At 39.9% G+C, this 25,314-nt stretch overlaps 1 protein-coding gene across 1 annotated transcript in view; it reads left to right on the top strand.

Annotated features, from left to right (window-relative positions):
* TRANK1 (tetratricopeptide repeat and ankyrin repeat containing 1) overlaps positions 1 to 23,510 on the top strand; it is a gene marked incomplete at its 5' end in the record, with an annotated part of 23,780 nt that extends 270 nt beyond the window's left edge. The window contains 18 exons of the mRNA XM_009869251.1: positions 516 to 647; positions 1,406 to 1,587; positions 2,313 to 2,343; positions 3,018 to 3,152; positions 3,525 to 3,776; positions 4,653 to 4,829; positions 5,788 to 8,631; positions 9,262 to 9,461; positions 9,980 to 10,117; positions 10,397 to 10,537; positions 11,258 to 11,414; positions 12,534 to 12,622; positions 13,733 to 13,836; positions 14,821 to 14,953; positions 15,438 to 15,583; positions 17,305 to 20,372; positions 21,876 to 21,977; positions 23,398 to 23,510. Of these exons, the coding sequence (XP_009867553.1) occupies positions 516 to 647; positions 1,406 to 1,587; positions 2,313 to 2,343; positions 3,018 to 3,152; positions 3,525 to 3,776; positions 4,653 to 4,829; positions 5,788 to 8,631; positions 9,262 to 9,461; positions 9,980 to 10,117; positions 10,397 to 10,537; positions 11,258 to 11,414; positions 12,534 to 12,622; positions 13,733 to 13,836; positions 14,821 to 14,953; positions 15,438 to 15,583; positions 17,305 to 20,372; positions 21,876 to 21,977; positions 23,398 to 23,510 (8,144 nt within the window). The remainder of the gene's footprint in view (positions 1 to 515; positions 648 to 1,405; positions 1,588 to 2,312; positions 2,344 to 3,017; positions 3,153 to 3,524; positions 3,777 to 4,652; positions 4,830 to 5,787; positions 8,632 to 9,261; positions 9,462 to 9,979; positions 10,118 to 10,396; positions 10,538 to 11,257; positions 11,415 to 12,533; positions 12,623 to 13,732; positions 13,837 to 14,820; positions 14,954 to 15,437; positions 15,584 to 17,304; positions 20,373 to 21,875; positions 21,978 to 23,397) is intronic.
* Positions 23,511 to 25,314: the final 1,804 nt, after the last annotated feature.

The following is a 25,314-nucleotide window of genomic DNA, read 5'->3' as shown; positions in this document are numbered from 1 at the left end:
CCCCCCCCCCCCCGAAAACCCTGATGAGATCAGATCATCTAGGTATAACCTTGCATGTGCCAATAAGGTGCTATTTTAAAAAAGAGTGCAAATGCTCTCGTCAATCATCTGTGCCTGTTGGCGGTACAAACCTGATATGGTTGTTCTCTCCCATGGTTTGAAGAGAAAGTGTGATCAATGTGAGTCTTTCATAACCTGCATATATAGCAGCTTTGACAAAAATACAGTACTTTCTTCCTACCACCTCCGTGGCAGTTTCTGTATGTGCTAAAGAGTTGTGGGCCCGCTCTGGATTTGCACTTGCAAGTCAGCAAGAGCATCACATCTTGTCTCCTACCACGTACCTACCTCTGACCATGGTTGGTTTTTTTTTTTTCCACGTATTTCTCCGCTCTCCTACTGCCCATCTTCCAGACAAGGTTTTGTACAGGTGCATCTTGCCACTCCATAGGGGAAAAAAACCCCAGGATCTCTTTGCCATTTATAACAAGTGGCGTTTTTTGTTATTATTTCAGGAAAGAACCATCTCTTCAGATGGTTACTGACTCAGAGGCCACACTTGAAGGACAGGATCAACCAGAAAGACAGAGATGGATACACCCTCCTGCATGTTGTGGCATCTTCCAGTGAATATTCCCAGAAAAGCAGTAAATAATATTTTTTTTGCGTGTGTGTGGTGTTCTGTTTTCCTACGCAAAGTGTATAACAGAAGAAAATTTCAGACTCGGATGTTTACTATTTCATGCTAAGGAAGAAAATGAGAAAATTCTTTTAGCTGAATGTAGACTTTGTAATGGCAAATAATACTGAAACATTTCAACAATTCCCTTTTAAAATTGTGTACCTCATTTGTGAGCATTTTCTGTGACTGGTTATGATTTTCCCATGAGTACGCTGCAATTTTTAGAATTGTAGAAGTTACCTTTTGAAGTATGATGTGCCCTTAAAATCGTCTTGGACCACCTGGAGACCTTTCCTGTTCTTTTACATGGGTGAAGATTTAAAAACCTAAATAGCAGTGTAGCTTGTCAGAGGAAGAAAAGGAAATGCTCTCCATGTTTTCTCTGGGATTTCTTTATATTAGCCTGGCTATTTTTTTTTTTTCCTTGTATTTCTTATTCTTCTCACTAGGTGGCAAGAGAAGTAAGTGTCAATGCCAAGATACTACCAGACTTTTGAGTCATTAAATGTGATGACATTCTGGTATTTTGCTTTAATAGTGTGGATGAAATGCATGCAATCTGTATCTAAATAATTTTCTGGAAAGGTGTAACAGGTCTTTTGCAGCAAATTTAAATAATGCGAGAAGTTGTGCCATGGAATTAAATACAAAGGAAAACAGAACAAAACCCCTAAATGATGAGAATTTATTCTTCCTTTAATGTTTATTTGTGCTCTGTTTTAGGCCAAACAGAAGATGTGATCATGCTCCTGAATTTTGGGGTTGATCCCACTGTTCCAGATGCACAGTCACGATATGTCATAGACATCCTGAAAAAGAACAAGAACTTTGATGCTGTAAAAGCAGTCAGTAATCACATTGAGAAACACGCTTCCTCCAAGAACTGCACAGGTACTACACGAGCTGTGTGCTTTCCTTGGTTTAAATTCTATATCCTTTGGATATAAAATTGTTTGATATGTAACCGATACTAGTAGATGGTGTTTATGTAACTTTTCCTATAAGATGTCACCCTGATCTCTTCTCAGTTGTTGATGAATGTTTTGTCCCTGCCTGAAGGTGACTGCTGTCCACCTGATTTTCTTAGTATGTGTATCATCCAGTAAGTAATTACAAATTGCTCTAAGTTACTATAAGCCACTATTGGGTTTTTTTCTTGCCCTTAACGTGAGGCTCCCTCACCATAGGAACTGCTTCCCTGTTTTAACCTTTTACCTTTTCTTTATTTTTCAAAAATGAAACGTTTTGTTAAAATATTTCTATTTTATGAAAAACAAAACATTTTGTTAAATTGTTGGTGACATATTTAAAATGCTTTTAATAACAAAAAAAGAAAAAGCTCTGAAATTAGGAGAATGTGAGTGGAAAGGCCAAGTCTGTCAGTTTTCATTTAAGGGCATTTATTGGGACATAGTTTAGAATCTACCATTGCAACATCTATGTATCTTGTAAACTTGTGGGTATCATTTTAGTGTGGTGGAGGGAGTAAGGGACTAAACAAATGTCTCAAGCAGTACAGAAGCCAGAGCCACCTGCCTGGCCCCGTCTGTGTTGGGGAGACTCAGTGCTTTGCTGAGCCCCTGCCCCAGCCTTGCACCAGTGGAGCTGTGGGGGCAAGTGGGGCTGGGAGCTGTGGCTGCAAGAAGCCGGGAGAGGGAGGGGTACCCCCCCCTCAGAAGCCCCCACCATCCCCCAGCCTCATTCCCAGTCTATGGCGGGAACTTGACTGTATAAAAGGCGCTCACCCCGGGCCGTTGGGTGCTTTTTCGCCCACCCCTAGGAGATGGCTGCGTGTGCTCATCGCTGGATCCAAGGGTGGTGATCTTTCCTTTTTCTGTCCCTTTCCTTCTCTCTCTTTCTAGCTTTAACAGGAAGCTACCTATGGCAAGGCTGGTTTATTTTGCTTATTAATAACCTGTTGTTGTGAAGTGTGTTCAATTGCACTGAGTGGGCAATTGAGATACCTCGTTGACAGGTGACTGATAACTAAAATTGCTGTTCGGATCCTTGGTGTAAATCACCTTAATCCTGGTCTGGGAATTAGCGATCCTGAAAGGTCGGGCCGTGCCACACTGCATCCTGCCTGCGTGGGGATCAGCTTGTCAACTATTAAAATTTCCAGTCCAGAGTATTATGCTGAAGAGTATGTTCTGTGAGCGTATCAGATACCCTCTGGAATATGAAATCCGTCTGATTTTTAACCTGCCGCTACGCATTTCTTAAAGCCTTGAGGTGTAGTGTGTTACAGTCCTACCCTGATGAAAGCATTCCAGCAAGGAACTCTGTTTTCAATTTCTGTAATGTTTTGCAGGGGGGAGTAAATGCAGAGACGTAGCCAATAAAGATTCTTTCCTGGGTGTTCTTGAACGGTTCGTCCAGTTCTACAAGCTTGAAAATGGAGCACATAATAAAAATGTATTGAAGGAAGATGCTGTTAAGCAATTTCTGAAACTGCTCTCTTCTCTGAAAGGTACAGTGAGTTCCCGTTTCTCCCCTTCACAAAACCTAATTGCTGTGAAAAATGTGTTTGATGCTAACATACAGCTTTTGTTCTTTTACCCTTAACTTCTGTCACCTGTTTCTGCAACCAAGATTGCTGGAACAAATTTTTCCTGTTGTGTTTTGCACTTAAAATGGCCAGAATAGACATGATAACCCAGTCTTACGAATCAAAATGTTCAAATTTACTTGATTGTCAGCATAAGGACAGAAAGACGCAAGTGTTGCGTTTTGCTGTTCTGTGCTTCAAATTTGAGTTTGTTCTTCTGAAATTAGTTTACAGCAAGGTGGGTTTTTTATTATGTGGCTTTAAGTGAGATACATTGTCTTGACTGTCTTGCAGAAATCCCTGCAGGGGCAGTTTGCAACATCTCCCATTCCTGTGCTAACAGCTTTGTAAAACAGTTGCTGGAGAAGCAAATGTGGCACGCGGTTTTACTGCTGCTCACGGGGAAAGCCAGCGGGGAAAACCCGTCAGGTGGAGGACTCTTCAAAACCTGCAGCCTTTCAGACATTGACATTGGCAATGTTATCCAGCGGTGCGACAGATTGGATGAGCAAGTGCACCTCATAAGATGCTTGATTGAACGAGGAGGTGAAAAGCTCTATGATGTTAATGTGTTATAAAAGATCCAGTATTTTATTTGGCATGTTTGGAGCAATGTTGTTTCAGATATACCAAGGCATGGAGTTTTTCGATTTGGGTTTGGTTTTTTATGGCTCTATATTAGGCGGTAAAAGGACAAAAATTATCTTTGCTCTTTTGTTTGTAGTTTTTGTGCATTTTCTTTTCTCTCTTCACCACAATATATGATAAAAACCAAAAGCCATGGTCTTTGGGTTAAGTCTGTTGTAATACAAGTAATGGAGTATCCCTGTTCGATCCCCATGTGTTGCCTGATCTAGTTGAGAGACGTCCCTGCCCACGGCAGGAAGGTTGGATTAAATGATCTCCAAGGTTCCTTCCAGCCTAGGCCATGCTATGATTCTACTTCAGTGATTTCAAAGGCATGACCAGGTGTCTGTCTCTATTTTTTAGCTAGTGTAGAAGTCATGCTGTTGCCGGTTGCCGTTGCCGCTGTTTTACATGACATGTATTCTTGGGATTGCTCTGGCACTTTTCATTTCATCTCGTAACTTGATGTTGGTTGTACGTTATGGACACATAGTCCTGCTGCAGCCTTGTGAGTGCCAGAGGTGCCAGGACACTTTTTGTTTTGGTCGATGACTGACTTAAAGAAATGTTCTGGCTTTTCTATCACAATGGGAGGACTGGTTTCTCAGGCTTAGTGGGAGATAAGATTCTGAAGACTTTCTTAGTCAGAAGCTCTCTAACATGTAAAAAGCTGGCAAAAGAAGAAATCACCTGTTCAGCAGTCCATGTGTACCTTTATGTGTTTAGAACTCTGTGTAGTTTGCAGAACTGCTGTATTGAATTTAACCCCTGATATTTTCATGTCCTTCACACCAGCTCTGCCAGATGGGCTTGGAACCAACTCTGAAACACCACTGCAAACGTGCCTCAGAAAGAATTATTTTGATCTGGCTTATTTGCTGCTGACCAAAGGTGCGGATCCTCGAAACGTCTCCCTTGCACAAGGAGATACTCCTTTGCACGCTGCAGTTTCCATCTGTTTAAATAACAGAGGTAAGAGGGGTTGTGTGCCAGAGCCTGGGGAATCTTACCTATCCAATCTTGCTTAATTGAGCTAATTTAGAAAGAAAATGCTGGAAGGAACAAAGGTAAAGGCAGAGGACTGGCATTAGGCTTTGAAGGAAATCCTGCAATGGCATCTGAAATGTGTTTTCCCTCCCCCTTTTTTTTTTCTTTTCTTTTTTTTTTTGTTCAGTTGGAAATCCAGCAAAGTTTTATTCAGAGGAGTAACTTTAAGGGCTTACATAAAAACATAAGAAATTAAGATTAAACTATCAAATTAAGCCCAGAAATTAGGCTTCATTTTAATTTAAGAAAAAAAAGGCATTTTTTAGTTGAAGGATTGAAGTAATTAAAAATACTCAATTTATTAATTTTTAAAGCATAAACATTTCATTTAATAGCTGTGGAGAGATTAAAAGCATAGATATGTCCAGTTGGAAATCTTAAATCAAAAGCTGAAGTGCAATGACAACATAGTCTCTTATGTATTTTGCACCATGTAAAATTTTTGAGGTGGAATTTCTTTACAAGGATTTTGGTATGTCACTATTTTGCAGTTAGGAAAGAAATATTTCACATGTATTACCCGGATTAAATCTAGAAAGCTGTATCTCTCTTCTTTCTAGTGTTCAGGGCTGAGATTAGACAATGAATGAATCTATTGGCACCTGGAGGTTAAAAAAGGTATAAAATTGACTGATGCTACAGGCACAGTTGCAGCACTAAGGATTTCTGAGGCTCTTGCTGCTCTTGTGCTGTTTTTTTCCTGAATATTAGAAAAGCTCAGTTTTGAGCCATTTCAAATAAGCATGTTTTACAAACACAAAATATAGATTGTTTTTCTTTTCAAAACAATTTGATTTTCATTTAGTAGCTGCAGGAAAAAAGTATTAGAATTTGTTGGCCTACAAAAATGATTTTTTTTTTTTACTTGTTCTCTTCCTTTCAGATGATACTGGTTTAAACATCCTGAACTATCTACTTGATCTCTTCGCTTCAAAGCCTTCTGACTTTCCGTATCTTAATCCAAACACACAGGATGAGAACGGCAATACAGTGATGCATGTTGTTTTTCAGAGAGGATTTTCAAGGCAGGCAAAGAGAATAACAGAGTCACTGGCAAAATTCGATGTCAACTTCAATATAAAAAACAAATTGGGAAGAGACGTGAGGCACAGAATCAAAAAGAAAGACCCACTGCTAATTGCTTGGAATAACGCTGTGCTGGAGAGGAAAAAGTACTGGCAGGATATAGCAGGGCAGTCAGTTAAAACAGCGAAGCCCATTCCAGCCTCTGCAATTTCACCGCCAAAGAGCAATTCGTCTGGGTCCTCATTAAAGGCACCATCTGGCAGCATGGCACGGAATGATTTAAAAAAACCCTGTTCTGTAAAGATGAAAAAAGATCAGTTGGCAAAGCAGGAAACAGAAAGTGTAAATAGCCCCTTAACACTACGGGAAAGTCTGGTGCAAGCAATCACAGTTTTAATTCAGCAATTGAAACTGGGTGATGTCCTGAGAAAGGATCATCCTCCAGTACAAAACCCATTGTCAGCCCAGACTAATGTGGAAGAGCGAAGGAGTGAGTCCTTGCAACCTTGTGGAAGTGTAGCTTACCCCAAAGGGAAAAGGGATGATTGGGAGAAAAAGGAGGAATTTCGTGTGGCCCTGCCTAGTGGAGAGAAGGAAGAATCAGAGGAGAAGATTCTGGATATTGAGGCATACGTGCAGGAGTTCGATAACATGACCTGGGAAATAGAATGCACTCCTGAAGCGCTGAAGACCTTGGGCAGCAAAGCTGTGCCTCATTACCTGAAAACGAAAACTATAATGACGATTAAGCAGCTTGGCAATGGGGAGTGGACTAGGGGTCTTCAGAAGCCGCTGAAGCATTTGAAAGCTGATATCCAGCTGTACGAAGCCAAGCTGGGCAAAGGTGCAAGGATGCTGTGGGAGCTTGCGATTGACTTTTCTCCTCGTTGCAGCGAGAGTGCAGAAAAGATCATGGAGACAGAACAGACAAAAAGCCTTCCAGAAAAATCAGGTAGAGTTTACACAGAAATGATCAGAATTTGGGCCATTGTTCTCGACCACTGCAAGCTGAACCGTGTCTTAGAGAACATATGTGTTTCCTACAATCGTGGTTTATCCTGCATCTTGAGGAAAAAGCTCAAGGGCATAAGCGAAGGACATCAGAACCACAATGTGACAACACAGAAGCGCGTTCCGCGTTGCTACATTGAAGACTCGGAAGCAGAAAAATCTAAAGAACACACTATACCCGAGTATTTCCCTCCAGCCAGTGCAGCAGAATTGGAATACAACATAATGAAATTTCACAGCTTCAGTACCAACATGGCACTCAACATTATAAACGATGTACATTCCTCTGCTGAATACCCTTTCCGAGTTGGGGAGCTGGAGTATGCCGTGATCAATCTTAATCCGAAGCCAATGGAGCCTATCATTTTAATTGGGCGAAGCGGAACGGGGAAGACAACTTGCTGCTTATATAGGCTTTGGAAGAAATTTTACTCGTACTGGGAAAAATCCACCCTGGCAAATGGTCCTCTGCTGGAGAGGCAAACGTGGCAGCAAAGACAGTGCAGTGAGACTGAAAAAGCCAGGTTAGAGGAGGAAGAGTGTGAACTAAATCAGGACAGTGATGATTCAAGTGAGGAGCAGATGAGTGATGAGCAAGACCAGGACAATGAGGATGCAAAGAGCACAGCTAGTGCTGAAGTGAATTCATGTGATGACCACGAAGACAACCAAACATGTGGTGCAGAAGCATTGAACAGGCTGGAGCACCTGCACCAGATCTTTGTGACAAAAAATCCTGTCTTGTGCAAAGAAGTTCAGAAGAATTTTATTGAGCTTAGCAAGTCCTCCAAGGTAACCAGTCACTTCAAGCCTCTGGAGCCAAATGTTCACAAGCTACAAGACATTAAAGATGAAAACTTCCCGCTGTTTGTCACCTCCAAGCAGTTGTTGCTGTTACTGGATGCCTCCATGCCTGACCCATTTTTTCCAAGAAATGAGGATGGGAGCCTTAAGAGAGTCATTGTTGGTTGGAGTCCTCAGGAAGACTTGGTTATACCGAATTGGCAAGATGAGGATGAAGAAGGTAATGTTGAAGCAGAACAAGGTGACGATGAAGGAGCTGCAGATACGTACTCTAGGGAAAGCGATCCTCGGACTTTTGTGACTTACGATATATTTGCAAATGAAATGTGGCCAAAAATGATAAAAGGTAAAAGTGTGTACAATCCAGCGCTGGTCTGGAAGGAAATAAAATCATTTCTGAAGGGCTCTTTTGAGGCACTGAGTTGCTTTGGGGGCAGACTCACTGAGGAGGAGTACAAAAAGCTAGGCCGAAAGAGATCACCAAACTTCACTGAAGACAGGAGCGAAATCTACCACCTCTTTTGCCTCTATCAGCAGATGCGATCACAGAGAGGTTACTTTGATGAAGAAGATCTGCTGTATAATTTATCTCGAAGGCTCTCAAAGCTCAGGGAGCTGCCGTGGTCCATCCACGAGTTTTATGGTGATGAGATACAGGATTTCACCCAAGCCGAGCTGGCACTGTTGATGAAGTGCGTCAATGACCCTAATGCCATGTTTCTGACTGGAGACACGGCCCAGAGCATCATGAAAGGAGTTGCTTTTCGTTTCAGTGATCTGAGGTCACTGTTTCATTATGCGAGCAAGAACTCCATCAACAAGAAGCAGCGTGTTAGAAAACCAAAAAGGATCTATCAGCTGTACCAGAACTACAGGTCTCATTCAGGTAGAGTAACAAGTTTGTTTATGCTCTGAGCTTGTGCTCTTCAGGTGTCACTAATGACTGAATTTTTCTGCAGGCCCATTTGAAGAGTTTCTAAGCAGCCTGGCTTTTTAAGAGATCAGATGGTCAGCTTTCTCTTGACATGCAAATTCTATATTTTGACATTTCAATTAGAAAACCAAGAATGAACATTTTTACTTTTTTTTAAATTGCTTTTTGTGTGTGTGTGTGTGAACACTCATGCTTACAGCATGTTTTGATTATGTGTGTGTGGTTGAAGGAAAACTCAATAAATAATCATATCCATTTCTGCTTTGCCATCCCCAGATTGCTAGACTTAGCAGCATTGGTAAACTTTTTTCTCATTTGTATTTTCTCATTTGTTTCTCATTTATCACCTTTTTCTTGTGAAGATGCTGCTAAGCCTTTATAGTGTGCTTTCTGATCTTTACATGCCCAAGAATGAGGATCACTCAAACTGACAGAAACATAAAAGTAGACCTTACAACTTCTCTCTTCTCTGACTAATGTTTTTGTCTTGGTATTTCAAAATTCTAACAATCTTGTAGAAGTGTGCTTACGACAAAGCATGAGACAGACTGAAGTTTAAAATCTCTATTCTGCTTATGACAGGTATTCTCCATTTAGCATCCGGAGTGGTTGATTTGCTTCAGCATTATTTCCCAGAATCTTTTGATCGGCTTCCTAAGGACTGTGGTCTCTTTGATGGACCAAAACCTACGGTCTTGGAGTCCTGCAGTGTTAGTGACCTAGCAATTCTGTTGAGGGGCAATAAAAGGAAAACGCAACCCATTGAATTTGGAGCACATCAGGTTTGCTTTTCTTAGATACGTGGCTTCTTTCAGATTCTTCCAGCTCTGTTGCTAAATAATCTTTTTATATGGACTTCTCATAACTTTCTTTTTTTAAGCCCTTTTATCTTGCTGATAAATCCTGCTATTTAAACTTAGAAAACTTCTATTGTGTTATTTTCTGTTTCTTTTTAATACACATCTGGCTCTTTCTGCTTTTGCAGGGGTTTTGTGTTTTGTTTTCTTGGGGTTTTTTGCATCAGGGGTTGCGTGTCCCATTCTTTTCTAACTCCAGATTTTCTTACACCAGATGTACAACTGTCTGCACATACCATGTGTTTGTCAATCTGCTAGTCGCAGCTTTGTGACTTTTTTGTGGAGTGTGCTGCAATATCTGTGTTAAATGTCTGAGTTTGAGAAGGCTCTTGCATTATCATGATGTGTTTGTAGGCTTTGACTATGCAGCTGATACATTTTGTGGTGTGGGGTTTTTCTTTTTGCTTCCTAATGTGCTTTTTTTAAAATGTATTTTACAACAGGTGGTATTAGTGGCAAATGAAACTGCAAAGGAGAAGATACCAGAAGAACTTAGTTTAGCACTTGTACTGACAATTTATGAAGCGAAGGGCTTAGAATTTGATGATGTGCTCCTTTACAACTTCTTCACCGATTCAGAGGTATTTAATTCTTACCCATTTTCTGCATTTTTTTAAATTTTTCTCTGGAGTCTTGATTTTTACATGTGGTCTAGCTGGGGAAGGATTTCCCATTTCCTCTGAAGATGGGTGATTTCATCACGGTAGAAAACAAGACTCATAGATTTATGAATTGAGACTGTCTTCCCTTCTTCAGTTGTGGGGATGCATTGATCAGTCACAACATAGGACTTTTTTTTTGCGTATATGGCCAGTAGTGATCAATGTATCCAAGTAAGCCTCATTCTCTTGACATTTTAGGCTAGCAAAGAATGGAAGATCATTTCTTCTTATGCTCCTGATTCAGATGTGCAAGTAGGAAGCAAATTGCTGATCGAAATGCCTTTAGATGATGCCATTGGTACGCAGAAAAGAACTCCCTTTAACAAAGAAATGTACAAGGTGAGTTGTTTTGTTGTTTTGGAGGGTTTTTTTGTAACGTTGGGAATAGGAAAGATAAACTAAATTCTTACATCATAGAAGTATGGGAATTTTGTCAAGAAATTCTTTTATCCTGTAGTTTTTCAAGGTAGCTGTATCTCTTTGGTATTTGTTCATATTCGCATAACACAATACTGATTTTGAAAGATAAAGAGTTTGGGGGTTTTTTTGTGAGTGCAATTTCATGAGAGGGCAAAAACTGTATGTTACAGACTTCTAGGTGTGTTTACAGAACAGCTGTCCTTAGAGTAAATAGCAAATCATCTTGTCAATACTTATTACTCTTAATCTGGTTTCAGGTCACTACCTTAAAATTAAGGAAACTTCTTAAAATCTAGTGGGTCAAATTTTCAGGATTGTACAGTAAAAAAAAAAGCATAATTATATGTGCAAGTGATTAGAAGGAGAGTGGAATGTCACACCTGCAGTTGCTAGATTTGCTGTAGCAGTGGCTTCATGCAAATTAGCTCGGCAAATGACTTATGTAATTGATAAATAACAGATTTAGTATCTAGACTTGCTTAGTTAAAGCTACTTTCTTATTTGTTAGTTATTCTGTATAGATTTCCTTTTTTCTTATAACTGCTAAGTATGTTAACAATTTATTTCATCAGGCATTTAATTTATTTTATTCTGGTGTGTTGCATTCTATTTTAATGGGATTTTTTGGTTCTACTTCAGATGCTGAATGGAGAACTAAAGCAATTGTATACAGCCGTTACAAGAGCCAGAGTCAATCTTTGGATCTTTGATGAAGACAGTGATAAACGGGCTCCAGCTTTTAAGTATTTCATCAAAAGAGGATTTGTTCAGGTTGTCAAAGCGGATGAAAAGAAAGGTAGAGTTATCCTAAAACTCTTTTAAAAGACTGTCAAACAGGACAGCTGCCTCATGCTTTCTTGCTTTTAGGCTGTGTAATAAAGAAGGTTAAATCCTTGGTAACTTAACAGTGTGTCTTGATAGCTTCCCTTACCATTGTCCCCCAAATTCAGTGGGTCTCTTTTCTTTTAGCTTTAAAGCTCAGTTTTGTATGATAATACATAACTTCATTGCTAATTTTTAGCAGAAGTTTTCTTGGTGTCACAGGAGAAGAGTCAGAGATCACTTGGATCTGGTCCAGTAGTTAATTGAGTTCTAACCAGTAAATCTAGGTATGTAAAACACTTAATAAGTACAGGTGGATTGATTATCAGTAACCCTACTGCACTGCAAGCTAGTACAGAATACAAAGATTATTGTATAAGCTTACTTTATGTATCTGAAATGTTTTATGCGTGCAAAAATGTCACTTATTTAACCTGCCGATGCCTGGTGTTAGGTAAGGGACTCCTCAGCCTCGAGGGGTACCTGTGAGAGGTGTTCCCTGTTCAAGGGAAGGTCACTGCAGCACAGCCATGGACCCTTACAGCCACAGATATTTATAGCATAAAGAGGTCAATCTGCAGTCAGATTTTCTGCTGTTTATACAGTTTCAGCCACTTATTGGGCCCGTTTCCAGTCAAACTGGTTGGTTTTTTTTGTTTTGATGCTGTTCTTGCTGATAACCCCATGTGATAGGATGAACTTTTGGTCAGGTGTTCTTGCTGAGCATCTGCCTGGGCCAAAACTCAGTTCAGATGGGAGGAGCACATCTGTCACACCTGCACGGTAACGAAGGCTGTTCCTGGCAAACCATCCCAGCTAAAAGAGGTTTGTCAAATAAAAACTTGCTTTTTATAAAAGCACTATAAAAGACTATTATGTATAGATCTTTCAAAGCCAAACCAAGCTCATTGATTTTCAGTGCTGATTGAGAGGGGTAAAATGTTTTTGACTCGCAGTTACCATTATTGGTGTGAACACAAATGACATTGAGATTACTGATGTTATGAGATGTTAATTCTCAGTTTCGGTGAGTGATGTGTGGTTTCTGTGGTTTATCCATTCTAACATAATATGATTAACTGTGACCTTCTAGACTTGGATGACAGCATGTTTGCTAAAACTTCAACACCAGAAGAATGGATTGGACAGGGAGACTACTATGCTAAACATCACTTCTGGGAGGTAGGAGCTTATGTTTACCTGAAATAAGGATTCTTGTCTATTTTGAAACTTTTTCTTTGCATCTATAAAATTTATCTGTGATCATTCATTTGCTCTGTAGCAGTCTTAATCTGTGGTTTGTGGTTATGTAGGTGACTACAGACTACTTGTAAACAACTTGCAAGAGGGACCAAGCCTATTGTCTGTAATGTTAAATTTAGAAGTTTGCAGTCCTGTGAAGGGAGAAAACCCCACGTTTTAATGCTCACAAACAAAAGATGGTTGGGAAAAACTCATGACAAGACTAAAACTTCTGGGTTTTGCTGATAGCAGCACAGAATTCTTTGTATGGTAAACAGATATGTATAGCAAGCCAAAAAATCAAAATAATAAGGTGGCAACATACAGACTGCCTTCCTTGGGAGAAAAAAAAAGGCTATTTCCTTAATGGGCAGAAAACTGTTTAGATAAGAGCCACATAGCTGTAAAACTGTCATCTTGAAATCTGATGTGTATTAGCTGTGTTATCTGCTACGCTGTTTTCTTTATAACCCTAATCTCTGCTGCCTTAAGAATAAATTATCTGGTGAATTTGGCAGTTCTGAGTGCCTTGCAATTTCCAAACAGAAGCAAATATTAAATTAATGGATGGAGTAAAAATATAATGGTGTTGCAGAGTGAGTGAGCTGATAATGAAGCAAATCTTGCTAGGAGTGTAGTTAACTTGCTGTTTCTTTTTAGCTTAGAAAAGGCCTGGTTTGGTCAAAGCATGAATAAATATTCCGTGCTTTTTGATTTAGCTTTGCACCTGTTGGTTTTCCTAACTTTTATGGCTACATTTGATATGGTAGGTGCCTGCTGACTTGCCAGTTAAGGGTTGAGGCTATCATTCAGTTTGCATGTGCTATTGTTCTATCAGCCTACCAGCAATTTTGCTTTCAGTACTTGCGTGTAAAACGTTGTAATTAAAATTCTAGTTATGCTGCAATTTTTTACCTTTTCCTTCTTCCAGGCCCCCTGCTGGTCTTTCTATTTTCCATTACAGCAACTGTAAAAATTAAATATTGCTTTTCTGTGGTAAGTCAGGGACTAGATGCACATGTGTGAATGTTGTGTGTGATTTCACCCCAGGTAGCAGCCAAATGTTACCAAAAGGGAGGAGCAACTGAGAAGTCCAAACTGGCGCTGGCGCACGATGCTGTTCTCAAAGTGCACACCAAGAAAAGCAGCCCCAGGTGAGTGTGAAGGTAGATGAGCGAATGTCGTTCTGTGGTGTCAGAACCTCACAGATGTGGACAGGGGGAAGAGTCCCACCACAGCTGTGGGACTGAACAGGAGATATCAGAGCTGTGCAGGTGAGGCATCTTCACATCTTTGTGGATGACAAAAGAAATTTAAGAAATTGGAGAGTGTAGCACAGCTCCAACAGAATGGTAGAATAGTTAGGGTTGGAAGGGACCTTAAAGATCATGTAGTTCCAACTTCCCTGCTTGGAGAAGTCGTGGATACCTCAACCGTGAAATTGTTCAAGGCCAGCTTGGATGGGGCTTGGAGCAACCTGTCTAGTGAGAGATGTCCCTGCCCATGGCAAGAGAGTTGGAACTTTAAGGTTCCTTCCAACCCAAACCATTCTATGATGGAATGTATGTGATATTGAAGCTCTGACAGTGGCTAATTTTTTTTTTTTTCCCAGTTAGAGATATTAATGCTGGTGTAAAAAGCATAAGATTCCTGTGTGCTCTATAGTATGAAATGTATGGTTCTGCTCTTCCATACTCTAGAGTGGTGATTTCAGACTAGGTCTGGGAAGAAGATAGACCTGCTGCGATAATACCAGAAAAACTGGGCTTGTTTAATTACATAGAGCAAAGGCTGAGAACTAAATTGATTTTTCTCTTTAATTGGGACTAAACAGCTGAAAGAAGAAGGAGCAGATTAAGCCAGGAGGGAGAAGCAGCACAAAACTGCACTAGTGTGTTTTAGTTTGAGAATTAAAAAGAGAAACAAACAAGATTTTTATGGGCAGAGCAGTGAGAACTGGAACACGTTTCTAGAGAGAACAGTGTCAGCCCAAAATATAACTAATGGTAAGGTAATAACTCATCAGGTTATATATGAAATAGAACACATAAAGTCAGTATTGGTTGGATTCTGTGACAAAGCATGTGATCCTAAACATAATTGGGATGTAATTGGTAATTTTCTCTTTCTTTTGACAGGGAAAAACAGATGGAATATATGACACTGGCTAAAACTTACTTGGAATGTGGAGAACCAAAACTATCACTAAAATGTCTGTTTCAATCAAAGGAGTTCTGGCTTTGCGCAGAGCTGTGTAAAAAGTTGGGAAAGGTGTTAAATACTTTTTTAAATTTTTCATTTAACATTATTTATTTGCAGTGCATTTCCACTAAAAGAATGTAAAGTAATTCTTCCCAGATATTTAAAGTTGAAAACAGAAGGTTAGATTTCCCATTCTGTTTTACTTCAGTCTGGTTGATTCTGAGAAATTAGCAAATCAGCAGAAGTGTGTGGTATTTTTTAACAACAGGCAGAGCTGAGTGTGAGTAAAAAGCACTTTGGAAATCCTGTATAATACTTCCAATTTTACATTCTAGTTTTATGGACACAAATACTTTGATTTTATTTTTTTTTTTGTAACTTACTCAGTTTTAATGATAGTAACTTTAGTAGGTTTTCATTCAGAAACTTTAATTACATTTTATTGAAGTGGGCTTCTTGTACACCGACATGATGGAATTTCTAGATTTATTCTATTTATGTAGTTTTGACTGTTTAGAGTACCTCAGTTTCATTCCTGCCTTCTGCATTGCAGGTGAAAGATGCTGCAGTTTACTATCAGAAAAGCCAGTGCTATAAAGAAGCATCGGAATGTTATGAACAAATTGAGGAGTTTGATCTGGCTGTTAAAATGTATTGTCAGGAAGAACTCTATGAAGAAGCAGCAAAGGCAGTTGAAAGGTACGTCCTCCAAGATGGTATTAGAATATAACTTCTTTTTCCACTTTTAAATTCAAAAGAGTGCAGCTCACTCAGTGTAAAATTTTTACAAGCATTTTGGCTGGTGACTTTATGTGAAGTTAAATTAACTTTTGTCGAAACTCCCAGTCAGGCAACGATAACACGGCGAAAGCGTTCTACTGTATTCGCAGCTTGAGCAGTGACTAACTTCATTTTCCTAGGAAATTTTTTTCCAGTCTGTATTTACTCATCATAGAAGTTGTCCTTCAGTGAGTTCTCCGAACTAAACAAAAAACATTTAGTGGAGTTATTAGATACTTCTCTTAAAAAGACTGAAATAGTGACTTAACAGATTAAATCCATTCCTGACTTCTGTAGGGGTATAACTGTGTGGTATATAGTGCAGCAGTCATTGTGGCAAACAAACTATTTGTCTTTCACAAATCTCTAACTTAAGAGCAAAGGATGGTAATTTTAAATGCTCAGCTTGCATTGCCCCTCTTGGTCCCAGTCACTGAGGTGAATTTTTCTGTAGCATCTCCCCTGGGCTCGTTTGGGGCAATTTAGAGCTGCCTTGCAATTTAGAGCTGCTTGATAAAATGATTTTATCAGTTTATTTAACCTTGCATCCGGCACCATCCCTGTGACCTCATTAGCACGTTCTTATGTAAACAGCTCACATATTGGCCACACTTTTAATTACTTTTTAATTAAACTTTTAAAGAATATATACACCAATTAGAATTTTGTAGTTACACACCTTCACATGAAATCCTGTGTGATATACCTTTTTAAAATGGCGACAATTTTTTTTTTTTAAGGATGAAAGCTTGTTGAATATTGAGAGGTAGTTTGATCAAAACGTTGAAGCATTGCAGTCACCTTACAAGTTAACTTTTTTTTTTTTTTAAATTAGCCTCCCCAAATCATTCATACAAATTCGTCAGTATTGGCACAAAAATCTGCACTCCCATGTTTATCGTGGGAAAAAAGCTGATGCTGAAAGGCTAATGGTAATTTACTCAGCCATCAGGAAAAAATTACTTGTTCTCAACATGCAGGAGTGAATATTTTTGCAAGACTGGCTTAGAGGAGATGTTAATAATTTCACATCTGCCAATAAGAATTGATAACGGAGTGTTTTAAAGTTCAGGTTTTGAAAGATGCAGCCAGGTACTTTGCTCAGTCACTCAGTAAGCAGAAAATTATATATAGATATATATGTCAACTGAGAGTTCTCTAAACTGACCCGTTTATGTAAATTTTACAGAACATTATCTATACTGGCCTGTCACATTAATTGAAGTTCATGCTTTTTTTTGTTCTGGCTTTTGTTCATGTAGGCAATCATTCTACATTGAGTCTTCCTTTAATAAACAGAAGCTTATCACTGGCAAAACATGATTAAAACAACTTGTGCAGTGATTTGGCAGTGTGGAGAAAGAGTCATAAATGCTGTAAACCCTGTGATCTTGTTTGTACCAACAGTTTTACCAATTTTACTTCAGACAGCCTTATGATGCAGCTATATTCTTTCTGTAGATCTTCTAAGGTTGTTTTTTGCATGACTGACACGTTGCTTGAAATAGTTGGCTTTTTGAAGGAAAGGCTTCTGGGGGCAGTTATGTGTATCATGTTTTGGGGGCTTTTTTAAAAATGCAGTGGTTCTCTTGTCTTGTTTAGTCATCTGTGGTAGTAAATGGATGTTTCTGTTATTTCAGGTATGAAGAGATGTTAAATACGAAAGGACAAATGGGTTCCAAACTCTCGTGTACAGCGAATCAATTGTATTTGGAAGCAGCCGCAAAGTACCTGAGCATGAACAGAACGGAGGAAATGATGCGAGTCCTCTTAAAAGTCGATATAGAGGATCAGCTTGAGTTTCTGAAGTCTCGTGGGTGCTTGCACCAAACTGCAGACTTGCTGAAAAGGGAGGGTCGAGAGGAAGAAGCTGCGAAGCTGATGAAACAGCATGGGTTTGCTCTGGAAGCAGCCAACCTCACGGCTATCAAAGAGTTTCGTGCGTCGTGTTTGCTTGCAGCAGCGCGCGCTGGCTTGTCTCGCAGTTTGGAATTGGACCTGGCAAACATGGAGGTCATCCTCAGAGAAGCCCTGGAGCTCTGCAAACAAACCGAGCAGAAGTCTGGCATTGCCGAGGCTGTGTTTTTGCAGGGAGTTCTGCAGGGAGACTTTGCGAAGCTGAGCAGTGCATACTGTCTGTTCCTCTCCCTGAATCATTCTGCTGGCGCGGTTGAAGCTCTCTTTGCATTATCACGCTGCAGCGCTCCTAGCCAGAAAATCCTCTTTATGGCCACAGACGGCTTAATGGCTCTTCTGAGCTTGGTTAGGGGTTTGAAGAAAGCAGCCACCAATGCGGAGAAAGATATGGTGAAGTCTTGCTTTGCCTATTTTGGGATTGTCCCAACAGGTGACACTTGCCAGGTGTCTCAAAATGAAGCTGAACCCATTCTCAAGTTTTTGCCAGACAAGCGAAGTCTAAAGGAGAGGAAGACGAAAGGCGATCTCTCAGTAAGCACAGAGGAGGTAAAATCAGCTTTGAAGCAGCACCTGTTAAGCAGGCTGTGCTCTATCACCTACGAGTTACTGAGCAAGCATTACCCAGATATTTGCAGGAAGTTCATCGTTGGCTTGAGCTGTGAAGATGAAGCCTGCCAGGATTACCATAAGCCCTTGTTGCGTCATGAAGCAAAGACAGTATTTGAGTGTAAAATGTATCTGGTGGCAATAAACGGATTGTTGGTGGAAGCTGCACACACTTTCCCTAAAGAGCTACTGAGCCAGTGGCTGACCTTTGACCGTTTGACCACTGACAAATATGCCTCATGTAAAGCTCTCCTAGACATGTCTTTTCCAAGTCATTTTCATTTGAGAATACTGTCCGAGAACCCAAAGGCATGCAAGGAAATACTGGAATTCAGCAGTGTTATTTCTAAACCCTGCAGAGCGGTGTTGAAGGAGTACATCATGTTTAAGTTTCGAAATGAAACCACTGCAGCCAGAAGAGAATCAACAGACCTGTGGTTAAGTGCCATGCAAGCTTTCATCTTATCTTCAGGATATCCTGAGGAATTTGAGAAGCTTCTTCTTAAGGAGGAGGATGATTATAACAAAGAGCTAACCATTGCTTTGTCGAAGGCGAAGAACTGCCCAAAGAGTAAAGGCCAAAGAGGAAAGGCCAAAGGAATAGAGGGGAGGCATGGTATGTTGCTACCTGACAAAAATGCTGAAAATACAGGACGAACACACTTGTGCTTCATTCGGCTTCTTGAAAATTCACTTGAGCAATTCTATGTTCATGAAAACCCAGAAAACTGCAAAAGGGTTTTTTTCCGTTTTATGAACGTCCTGGTTAAGAAATGCACAAAGTACCTGATTCCAAGCATAGGAAACACGGTGATGTTGTTGGAATTCCAGTATATTCTCTGTTGTGCTGTCCTGATGCGTCTCTCCAAGAACACTACGGTCTGCTTTCCAAAGAGTTATATTGCTCTGATTCATTACTGGGAGTTTCTATTCAGGAGCAAGGACCGCAGAAGAGACACGTTTTCTATCATACAGGACTACAGACCAAAGGACGTGTATGTAGCCATACAGAATTTCAGATTTCATCTCTGTTACCTGACAGAGGTTTTGTGTGGAGTTTATGGGAGGTTCAGCGTCCTTCTGGATGCTTTCGAGGACCCTGATTGCGTAACTTCAGGGGAGGCTGAACGAGCATTAGTGCTGGGCTTGGTGATGCTGCTGAATGCTGACCAGGTGCAGAATTCCAAGTCGAGATCCCTCGTATGCCAGTGCTTTCCTGAAATCAGGGCGATGCTGCAATCAATGAGAAAAGAGTCTCCCTCTAAAGTGCCTGAAAGGTTGCTGAGGGTTGTGGAGCAAGTGAGTGGTGCTACGCATCTAAGAGAAATTGTCACAGGCCTGCAGGAGCTGCTGTTCATGCGGGACGCTGAGTACTTGGTTGACTGCCGATGGAGGTGGGACTCTGCATATACCCAGGGCCATCCACCCATCCGGGGCATCCTGTATGAAAGTATAAACCCCAACAGGTTTATGATCTCTTTGGATAAGGTGGAATACTCTGAGGAGCTCGAAAGGGAGCTCGAAAGGGTTCATTGCTTAGAGGACCAGAAGGATCCCCTGGAAGTCATCGCGCTCAGCAAGCAGCAGAAGCAACAGCAGAAAGCATCTGCTCAGCGCCAGCTGCGTCGTATCTTCCACTTTGTTTCCCTGTGCATAAAGTGGAAGAGGAAGGCCTGCTCCAGAGCCGAGCCTGTTGCAATGGCAAGAGAGGAGGAATTTCTGTCTGAGATCTTCAAAAAAGCAGATATTGACCAAACTCAGTGTGATCTCTGTGGAGTCAGGTTTATCCAGAGCTCTGAAAACTATTTCAGCCGGGCAGAAAACATGGAGGCTGACCCTTATGAAGATGAGACACCAGCAGACATCAGCGAGGAGGAGAAGCTGCTTGTGGAAGGAAATGTGGTTTCAGTGGCCAGCGAGGCTTATGTGGAGCACAGGAACACAGACGAGCACAGAAATAATAACGCTGCCTACCAATACTATGCAGACTTTTTCAGAAGAAAGATAGATCCAATAATATATGATGGACTGGAGGTAGTGGAGGCCATCACAGAAAAGACTTACACCCACAATCATTTAGCATATAAAGAGGGTTCCAACTTACGCCAGAGAAAAGTCAAAGAGAACATCAAGAAGATTTCAGATGCAGTAGAGGAGATCTATGAAAGAAAAGCCTGGGCTAAAGGTAGGACTTTTCCAGTTTTCTTTTAAACAATTTATGTTGTCATCTGAATTTCTAGGCCTTACAAAGCTCTGCTTGAAAACCTTAATGTGGTCAAGAGAAGGGTATTTCCAGGTACTTCATGTAGCTGAGGAAAAGAACAGAGACAGTTGAAAATATTAAAAAATATACTCTCACCTCTTCCAAACACAAAGTAATACATCAGATAGCACAGGTGAGTTTATTAAATAGTAAAATGAATTGTAACTACATGATCAGATGTTCTGTGAATTTACACAGATGTTAGAGCAGCCTGTTACATCAGACCAACTAATCTTTACTAGTTTTTCTGCTTTTTCCTACTTGCTTAGCTCTGCCAGTCATAGTAATTTGGATAGATAATTGGATAGGTAATTTGGATAGAGGTAGAGTGTTTGGAGTACTCGAAGTCTTTGGTTAAGGCTATCTTTGGCTGGTCTGCCCTTGAACTTGGAATTTTACTAGGGTGGGGTGTCAGGCACTAAAAGGCAACCCTGGTATTACCAAGTCCAGTAATTTATGATGCTTATGAGATAAATGTTTTGGTATTTGGTTATTATTTTTCCCCTCATATGCTTAAAGCATTATTCTATGCTAATTTTTTGCAAGCAGAATTGATTCAGTGAATGAGTGGCCCAGGAACAAAATTGTTTGGGGTACTTGCTGTGGAAAAGTGACATCTTAAATCAAAACATTGTTGCTGGCTTTAGTTGTAGAAATTCACCAACCCTGTCAAGCTGTCACTTTGCTGGTGATGTCTGACAGTAATGAAAAACTGTAATATTTGATATATTCATCAGCTCCAACGAGTGAAATACGTTAAATTTGTAACTTAATGTTAGGTTGTGGTCTTTACATGTAAGCTTTATCTTTACTCCTAGTGGAAAGCTTTCACATATGGGTGAAGTCCACGGAAGTTTTGCTGCTTATCTGGTTGGCTTTCTGCTCAATGAACCATGGTAGTGCCAAATATGATAGATGCAGTAGGCTTAATTAGGTAATAGTTGATTTTGTTATGACCGCTCAGTGAAAATATATTTACAGAAACTGTTTGCCTTTGAGATTACTTTTCTGTCATTTCATAACAATCATTTTTCAAGTCTTTAATGCTGCAACGAAGTAAAGGCTGCAGCATCTTGGGGCCGTGGTTTACTTTGCCTTGCATGATTTCAAGGGATAATGAAAGCTGGTGACTTTAATACCCAAAAATAGATAAACCAGGATGCTTTCAGGACTTTTAGGTGTACTTCAAAGGAGACAGCAGAAGGATGGAGAGCTTCTCTGTTGTAGTGCTGGTAATGTATTACTCCCCATTCCAATCAACATACAGCGTCTTCACCCCAGTAACGAGATCACTGGTGACTACTTCTTGCTTTGCAGCAGCATCGTAAAAAACAGCTCTGTGTAGCCTTGTTTGGTGTAACTTTTAGCTGCTGTCTATCTCTCAGCTGGTGTTACGACAGAATGTTAATTGTGCTTCTATTTCAGCTGAAGAAATCATAACCAAACACACCACCAAACTGGTTGCCACCATTGATGAGGCTCGTAAGTGGCTGAAGAAAATAGATTCTCATAGGATAAAAGAAGAAGGTAGGTTCTTAAGTTGTACAGATTTCTGTGCCCTTTAGAGGATACTGTTCCGTGATGGTCTCTTAGCATCTCTTTAGTTTCCAGGTCAGCAGTGTTGTGGATACTCACTTACCCTCTAGGCAACAAGAAATGGGCACGTCCACAGGGGCACTCTGGAAAATGTGACTTAAACCCGTCTTTGTTCATTGGCTCTTTAAAACAGAGCATGAGTCTCACAGCTGGCGACAAGAGTGGCCAAAATCATAGAATCCAAATGGTTTGGTTTGGGAGGGGCGTTTAAGATCATCTTGTTCCAACCCCCCCTGCCATGAGCAGGGACACTCCCATCAGACCAGGTTGCTCAAAGCCCCGTCCGACCTGGTCTTGAACACTCCCAGGGATGAGGCATCCACAGCTTCTCTGGGCAACCCCTGCCAGTGTCTCACCACCCTCAGAGTGAAGAATTTCTTCCGAACAGCTAATCTAAATCTACCCAGCCTGCATAAAGTACGTGTGTGTTTGTGCACACAGGCACACAAGATGCACACTAACTCAGGTCTAGGTGTAGCCTTTGGGATCATTTCTCTTCTGTCCTCTCTGTCCAAGTTTCTATCTTCATATTCACCAGCAAGATAGTGCCGTTTCTGAACTCTGCTGCAGCTGTGTGTTTATGAGCAGTGTGGATCCAAGTTCTTGGAAACCAGCCTCCTAACAAAACTAATCCTTAGGTTGCTTCTAAGTGTGCTGTGGAAAAACATGTTATATGCAGTTTGCTTTCTTTTTGTTTTCACTCCCATTAAATGTGGTTTCACACCAAAAGTAACAAACTTTGGTGCAGTCTATTGCATCACAGACCTCTGAGGACAAGTTTAAGACCTCATTGTTTGTTTAGGTTTCAGCATGTAGTTAGTGGGTGGGATTGCACCAATTGCATGGTGAGGCAATAATGAAGTGATGGGACTTAGAAATTGCACTAGATCTGAAACGTTATTGTAGCTCTAATTTAGAAAATGGGATTGTGATAAAGCCTTGTGTTACACTTAAGTGTTCCAAGAGAGATGTAGTTAATAAGTCTACATGGGAATTGTTCACAAGCAATGCGACAGTCTGTCTTTGCAATCCGTAAGCAAGTGTATTGTCTGCTGAAACTAAACCTTGAGAGAGGAGAGAGATACTTATTAAAAAAGTCAAAAGTAATAACAAAACATTTTCAGTGTAAAAATTAATTACTAGTGCAGCAAGAGGTTTAACGGTTTCAACTTCCTAGCAGAGCTCCTTAAGCACATTGTCATATGAAGCCAAATACTTCTTAAACATGATTATAGGCATATGAAGGTGTGCTGCTGACATATAAAATAGCAATGCCACAGCTCGTTGTACTGTTAAGAGGAGAAGGTGTTGAGGTTTTCCATTCTGCATTAATTCCTTGCTTTTAATACAGGCTCAGAGCATGATCAAGACTTGGAAAATCAGGTGGAAGACGAAAGCATGGTTTTTGAAGAACTTTTCTATAAAAAACCCTCAAGAAGAAAAGGAAGATGTGGGAGGCTGTAATTAGAAAAAGTATGCAGGTGGCTATTCTATCCTCTCAATCTAATTTTAGAATTAAAAAAATGAAAGAATAGAGGGATGGGTTCCGAAATGGAGTCTGAAGAAAAGAGTCTGAAGAAAAAGAACAACTCTAGGCTATTTTTTAAATCTATTGTGTTGTGTCAGAATAATTACCTATGTGATGTGATGTAATTGTTAAAACCTATGACAAATTTCCTTTCATACCTATGTGGTAGCTTGAAAGTAACAAAAAGCCAAAGAAACAAACAAGTAAGAAAAAATAATAATGTTTCTGCCTTACCTCAGGGCTGGTTTTCCACTCAGTCTTGTTTTTCTTCTTCCCTGTTAATTTACATCATTACTCTTCTGAGCTGGAATACTCAGAAAAATAAAAGAACAGTTTCTCTGATTTTAAGAAAGTGTTTCTAAGGTTACCGTTGTATACCTGCTCTGTTCTGAGTCTTTTAACTTTTGAAATTTTAAGTCTTCAGGTGAGATACTTGCAGATTATGTTTTCTGTTTTTATAGACAAGAACAGTAATTTCTAAACACATCCATATTTTTGACAATGTACGTACTTCTAGTTAGATAATGCGAAAGCTATGGACTGTCTTTTATTTGATCAAGTTTTGATATGAACTGTTACCTGCCCATAATGAAATACATATAGTCTTTCTTTAAAAGAATATATTGCAAAGTGTTTTGTAAATTCTAATGGGCAAAAGGCTCTTTGTAATGTAATACACTTTTGCAACGCATAATAATGTTTTTATAAAACCTATATGATTTTTAAAATCACTTGATCTTGTATTTTTTTTAATGCTTTCTGAAGGCCATATGTGAGTGCGTGAGTGAGATTTACAAGCTCGGGTCCAGAGTATCAGTTCAAAATCCCAGAATTAAACCAGCATCAGTATGATGTCTCCTGTAGCAATGTTTTAAATTAATACATTTGCGTGTTAAACATAATTAGAGCATTATTTAGTTGTTGAATTATTTCATCTTGAAAAGGGAGCCACTTTGTATATGTAACAAATTGTTTCAATAGTTATCTTTTGCTAAGAGCGTAGTAACTTATTATGCTCAGTGTCATGAAAGTGAGACATTTTACACAGGTAAAAATGGAATGCTGGCATGGAATGGAGCAACGTGGGCAGCAGTAATAGTTATCTGTTGCACTGTAATTGCTGTTGTCTGCCAGAAGACTTTTCACTAGGTGCTTCTTAAAGCAGCCTTGTTGCTTAAGCAAGCATCTAGAAGGTAGTTTAAAAACACCCATTGATGGTATGGAATGCTGGTCACTTACACTGTGTAGAAATCGAGAAGTAAGAAAGTTGAATCATGAAAGCAACCTCTTTTGGCTTTGTTTTCTGTAATTATGTGTATTTCAGTTAAGATCACTCCAAGAAACTCTCCTTATTGCTTTCTTGGCTTGAGTATTAACATCCATGGTGGTAAATGCTACCCAGACTTTTTAAGGAAAATTGCAATTTAGAAATCCTTGCTGGCTGGAGTTTAAAGATCTTAGTGGTCTAGCAATCATACTTTTTCTCTTTATGAGGAAAATGAAGCTTTAAAAATATAATTGCAAAGTGCCAAGCAAAGAGAAAACCTAGAAGAAGTAAGAACAGAAATTTATGTTGCATCGAGAACTTCATCTCAGGCGCATTTCCTTGGTGCAAGGACCTGTGATCCTTGGTGTGGTTCCATACAAACCACCAGGCATTCTCTGACTTTGCCTCCACAAATATATTTCTACAGCATGTGAAATGCTGACTGCTAGCCAAAATTAATGGCAATTCAAATT

The sequence above is a fragment of the Apaloderma vittatum genome, unplaced genomic scaffold (genome assembly GCF_000703405.1).
Source record: "Apaloderma vittatum isolate BGI_N311 unplaced genomic scaffold, ASM70340v1 scaffold19245, whole genome shotgun sequence".
Classification (NCBI taxonomy): Eukaryota; Metazoa; Chordata; class Aves; order Trogoniformes; family Trogonidae; genus Apaloderma; species Apaloderma vittatum.
Note: the sequence above shows the minus strand (reverse complement) of the source record. Positions and strands in the feature narration are given on the sequence as shown.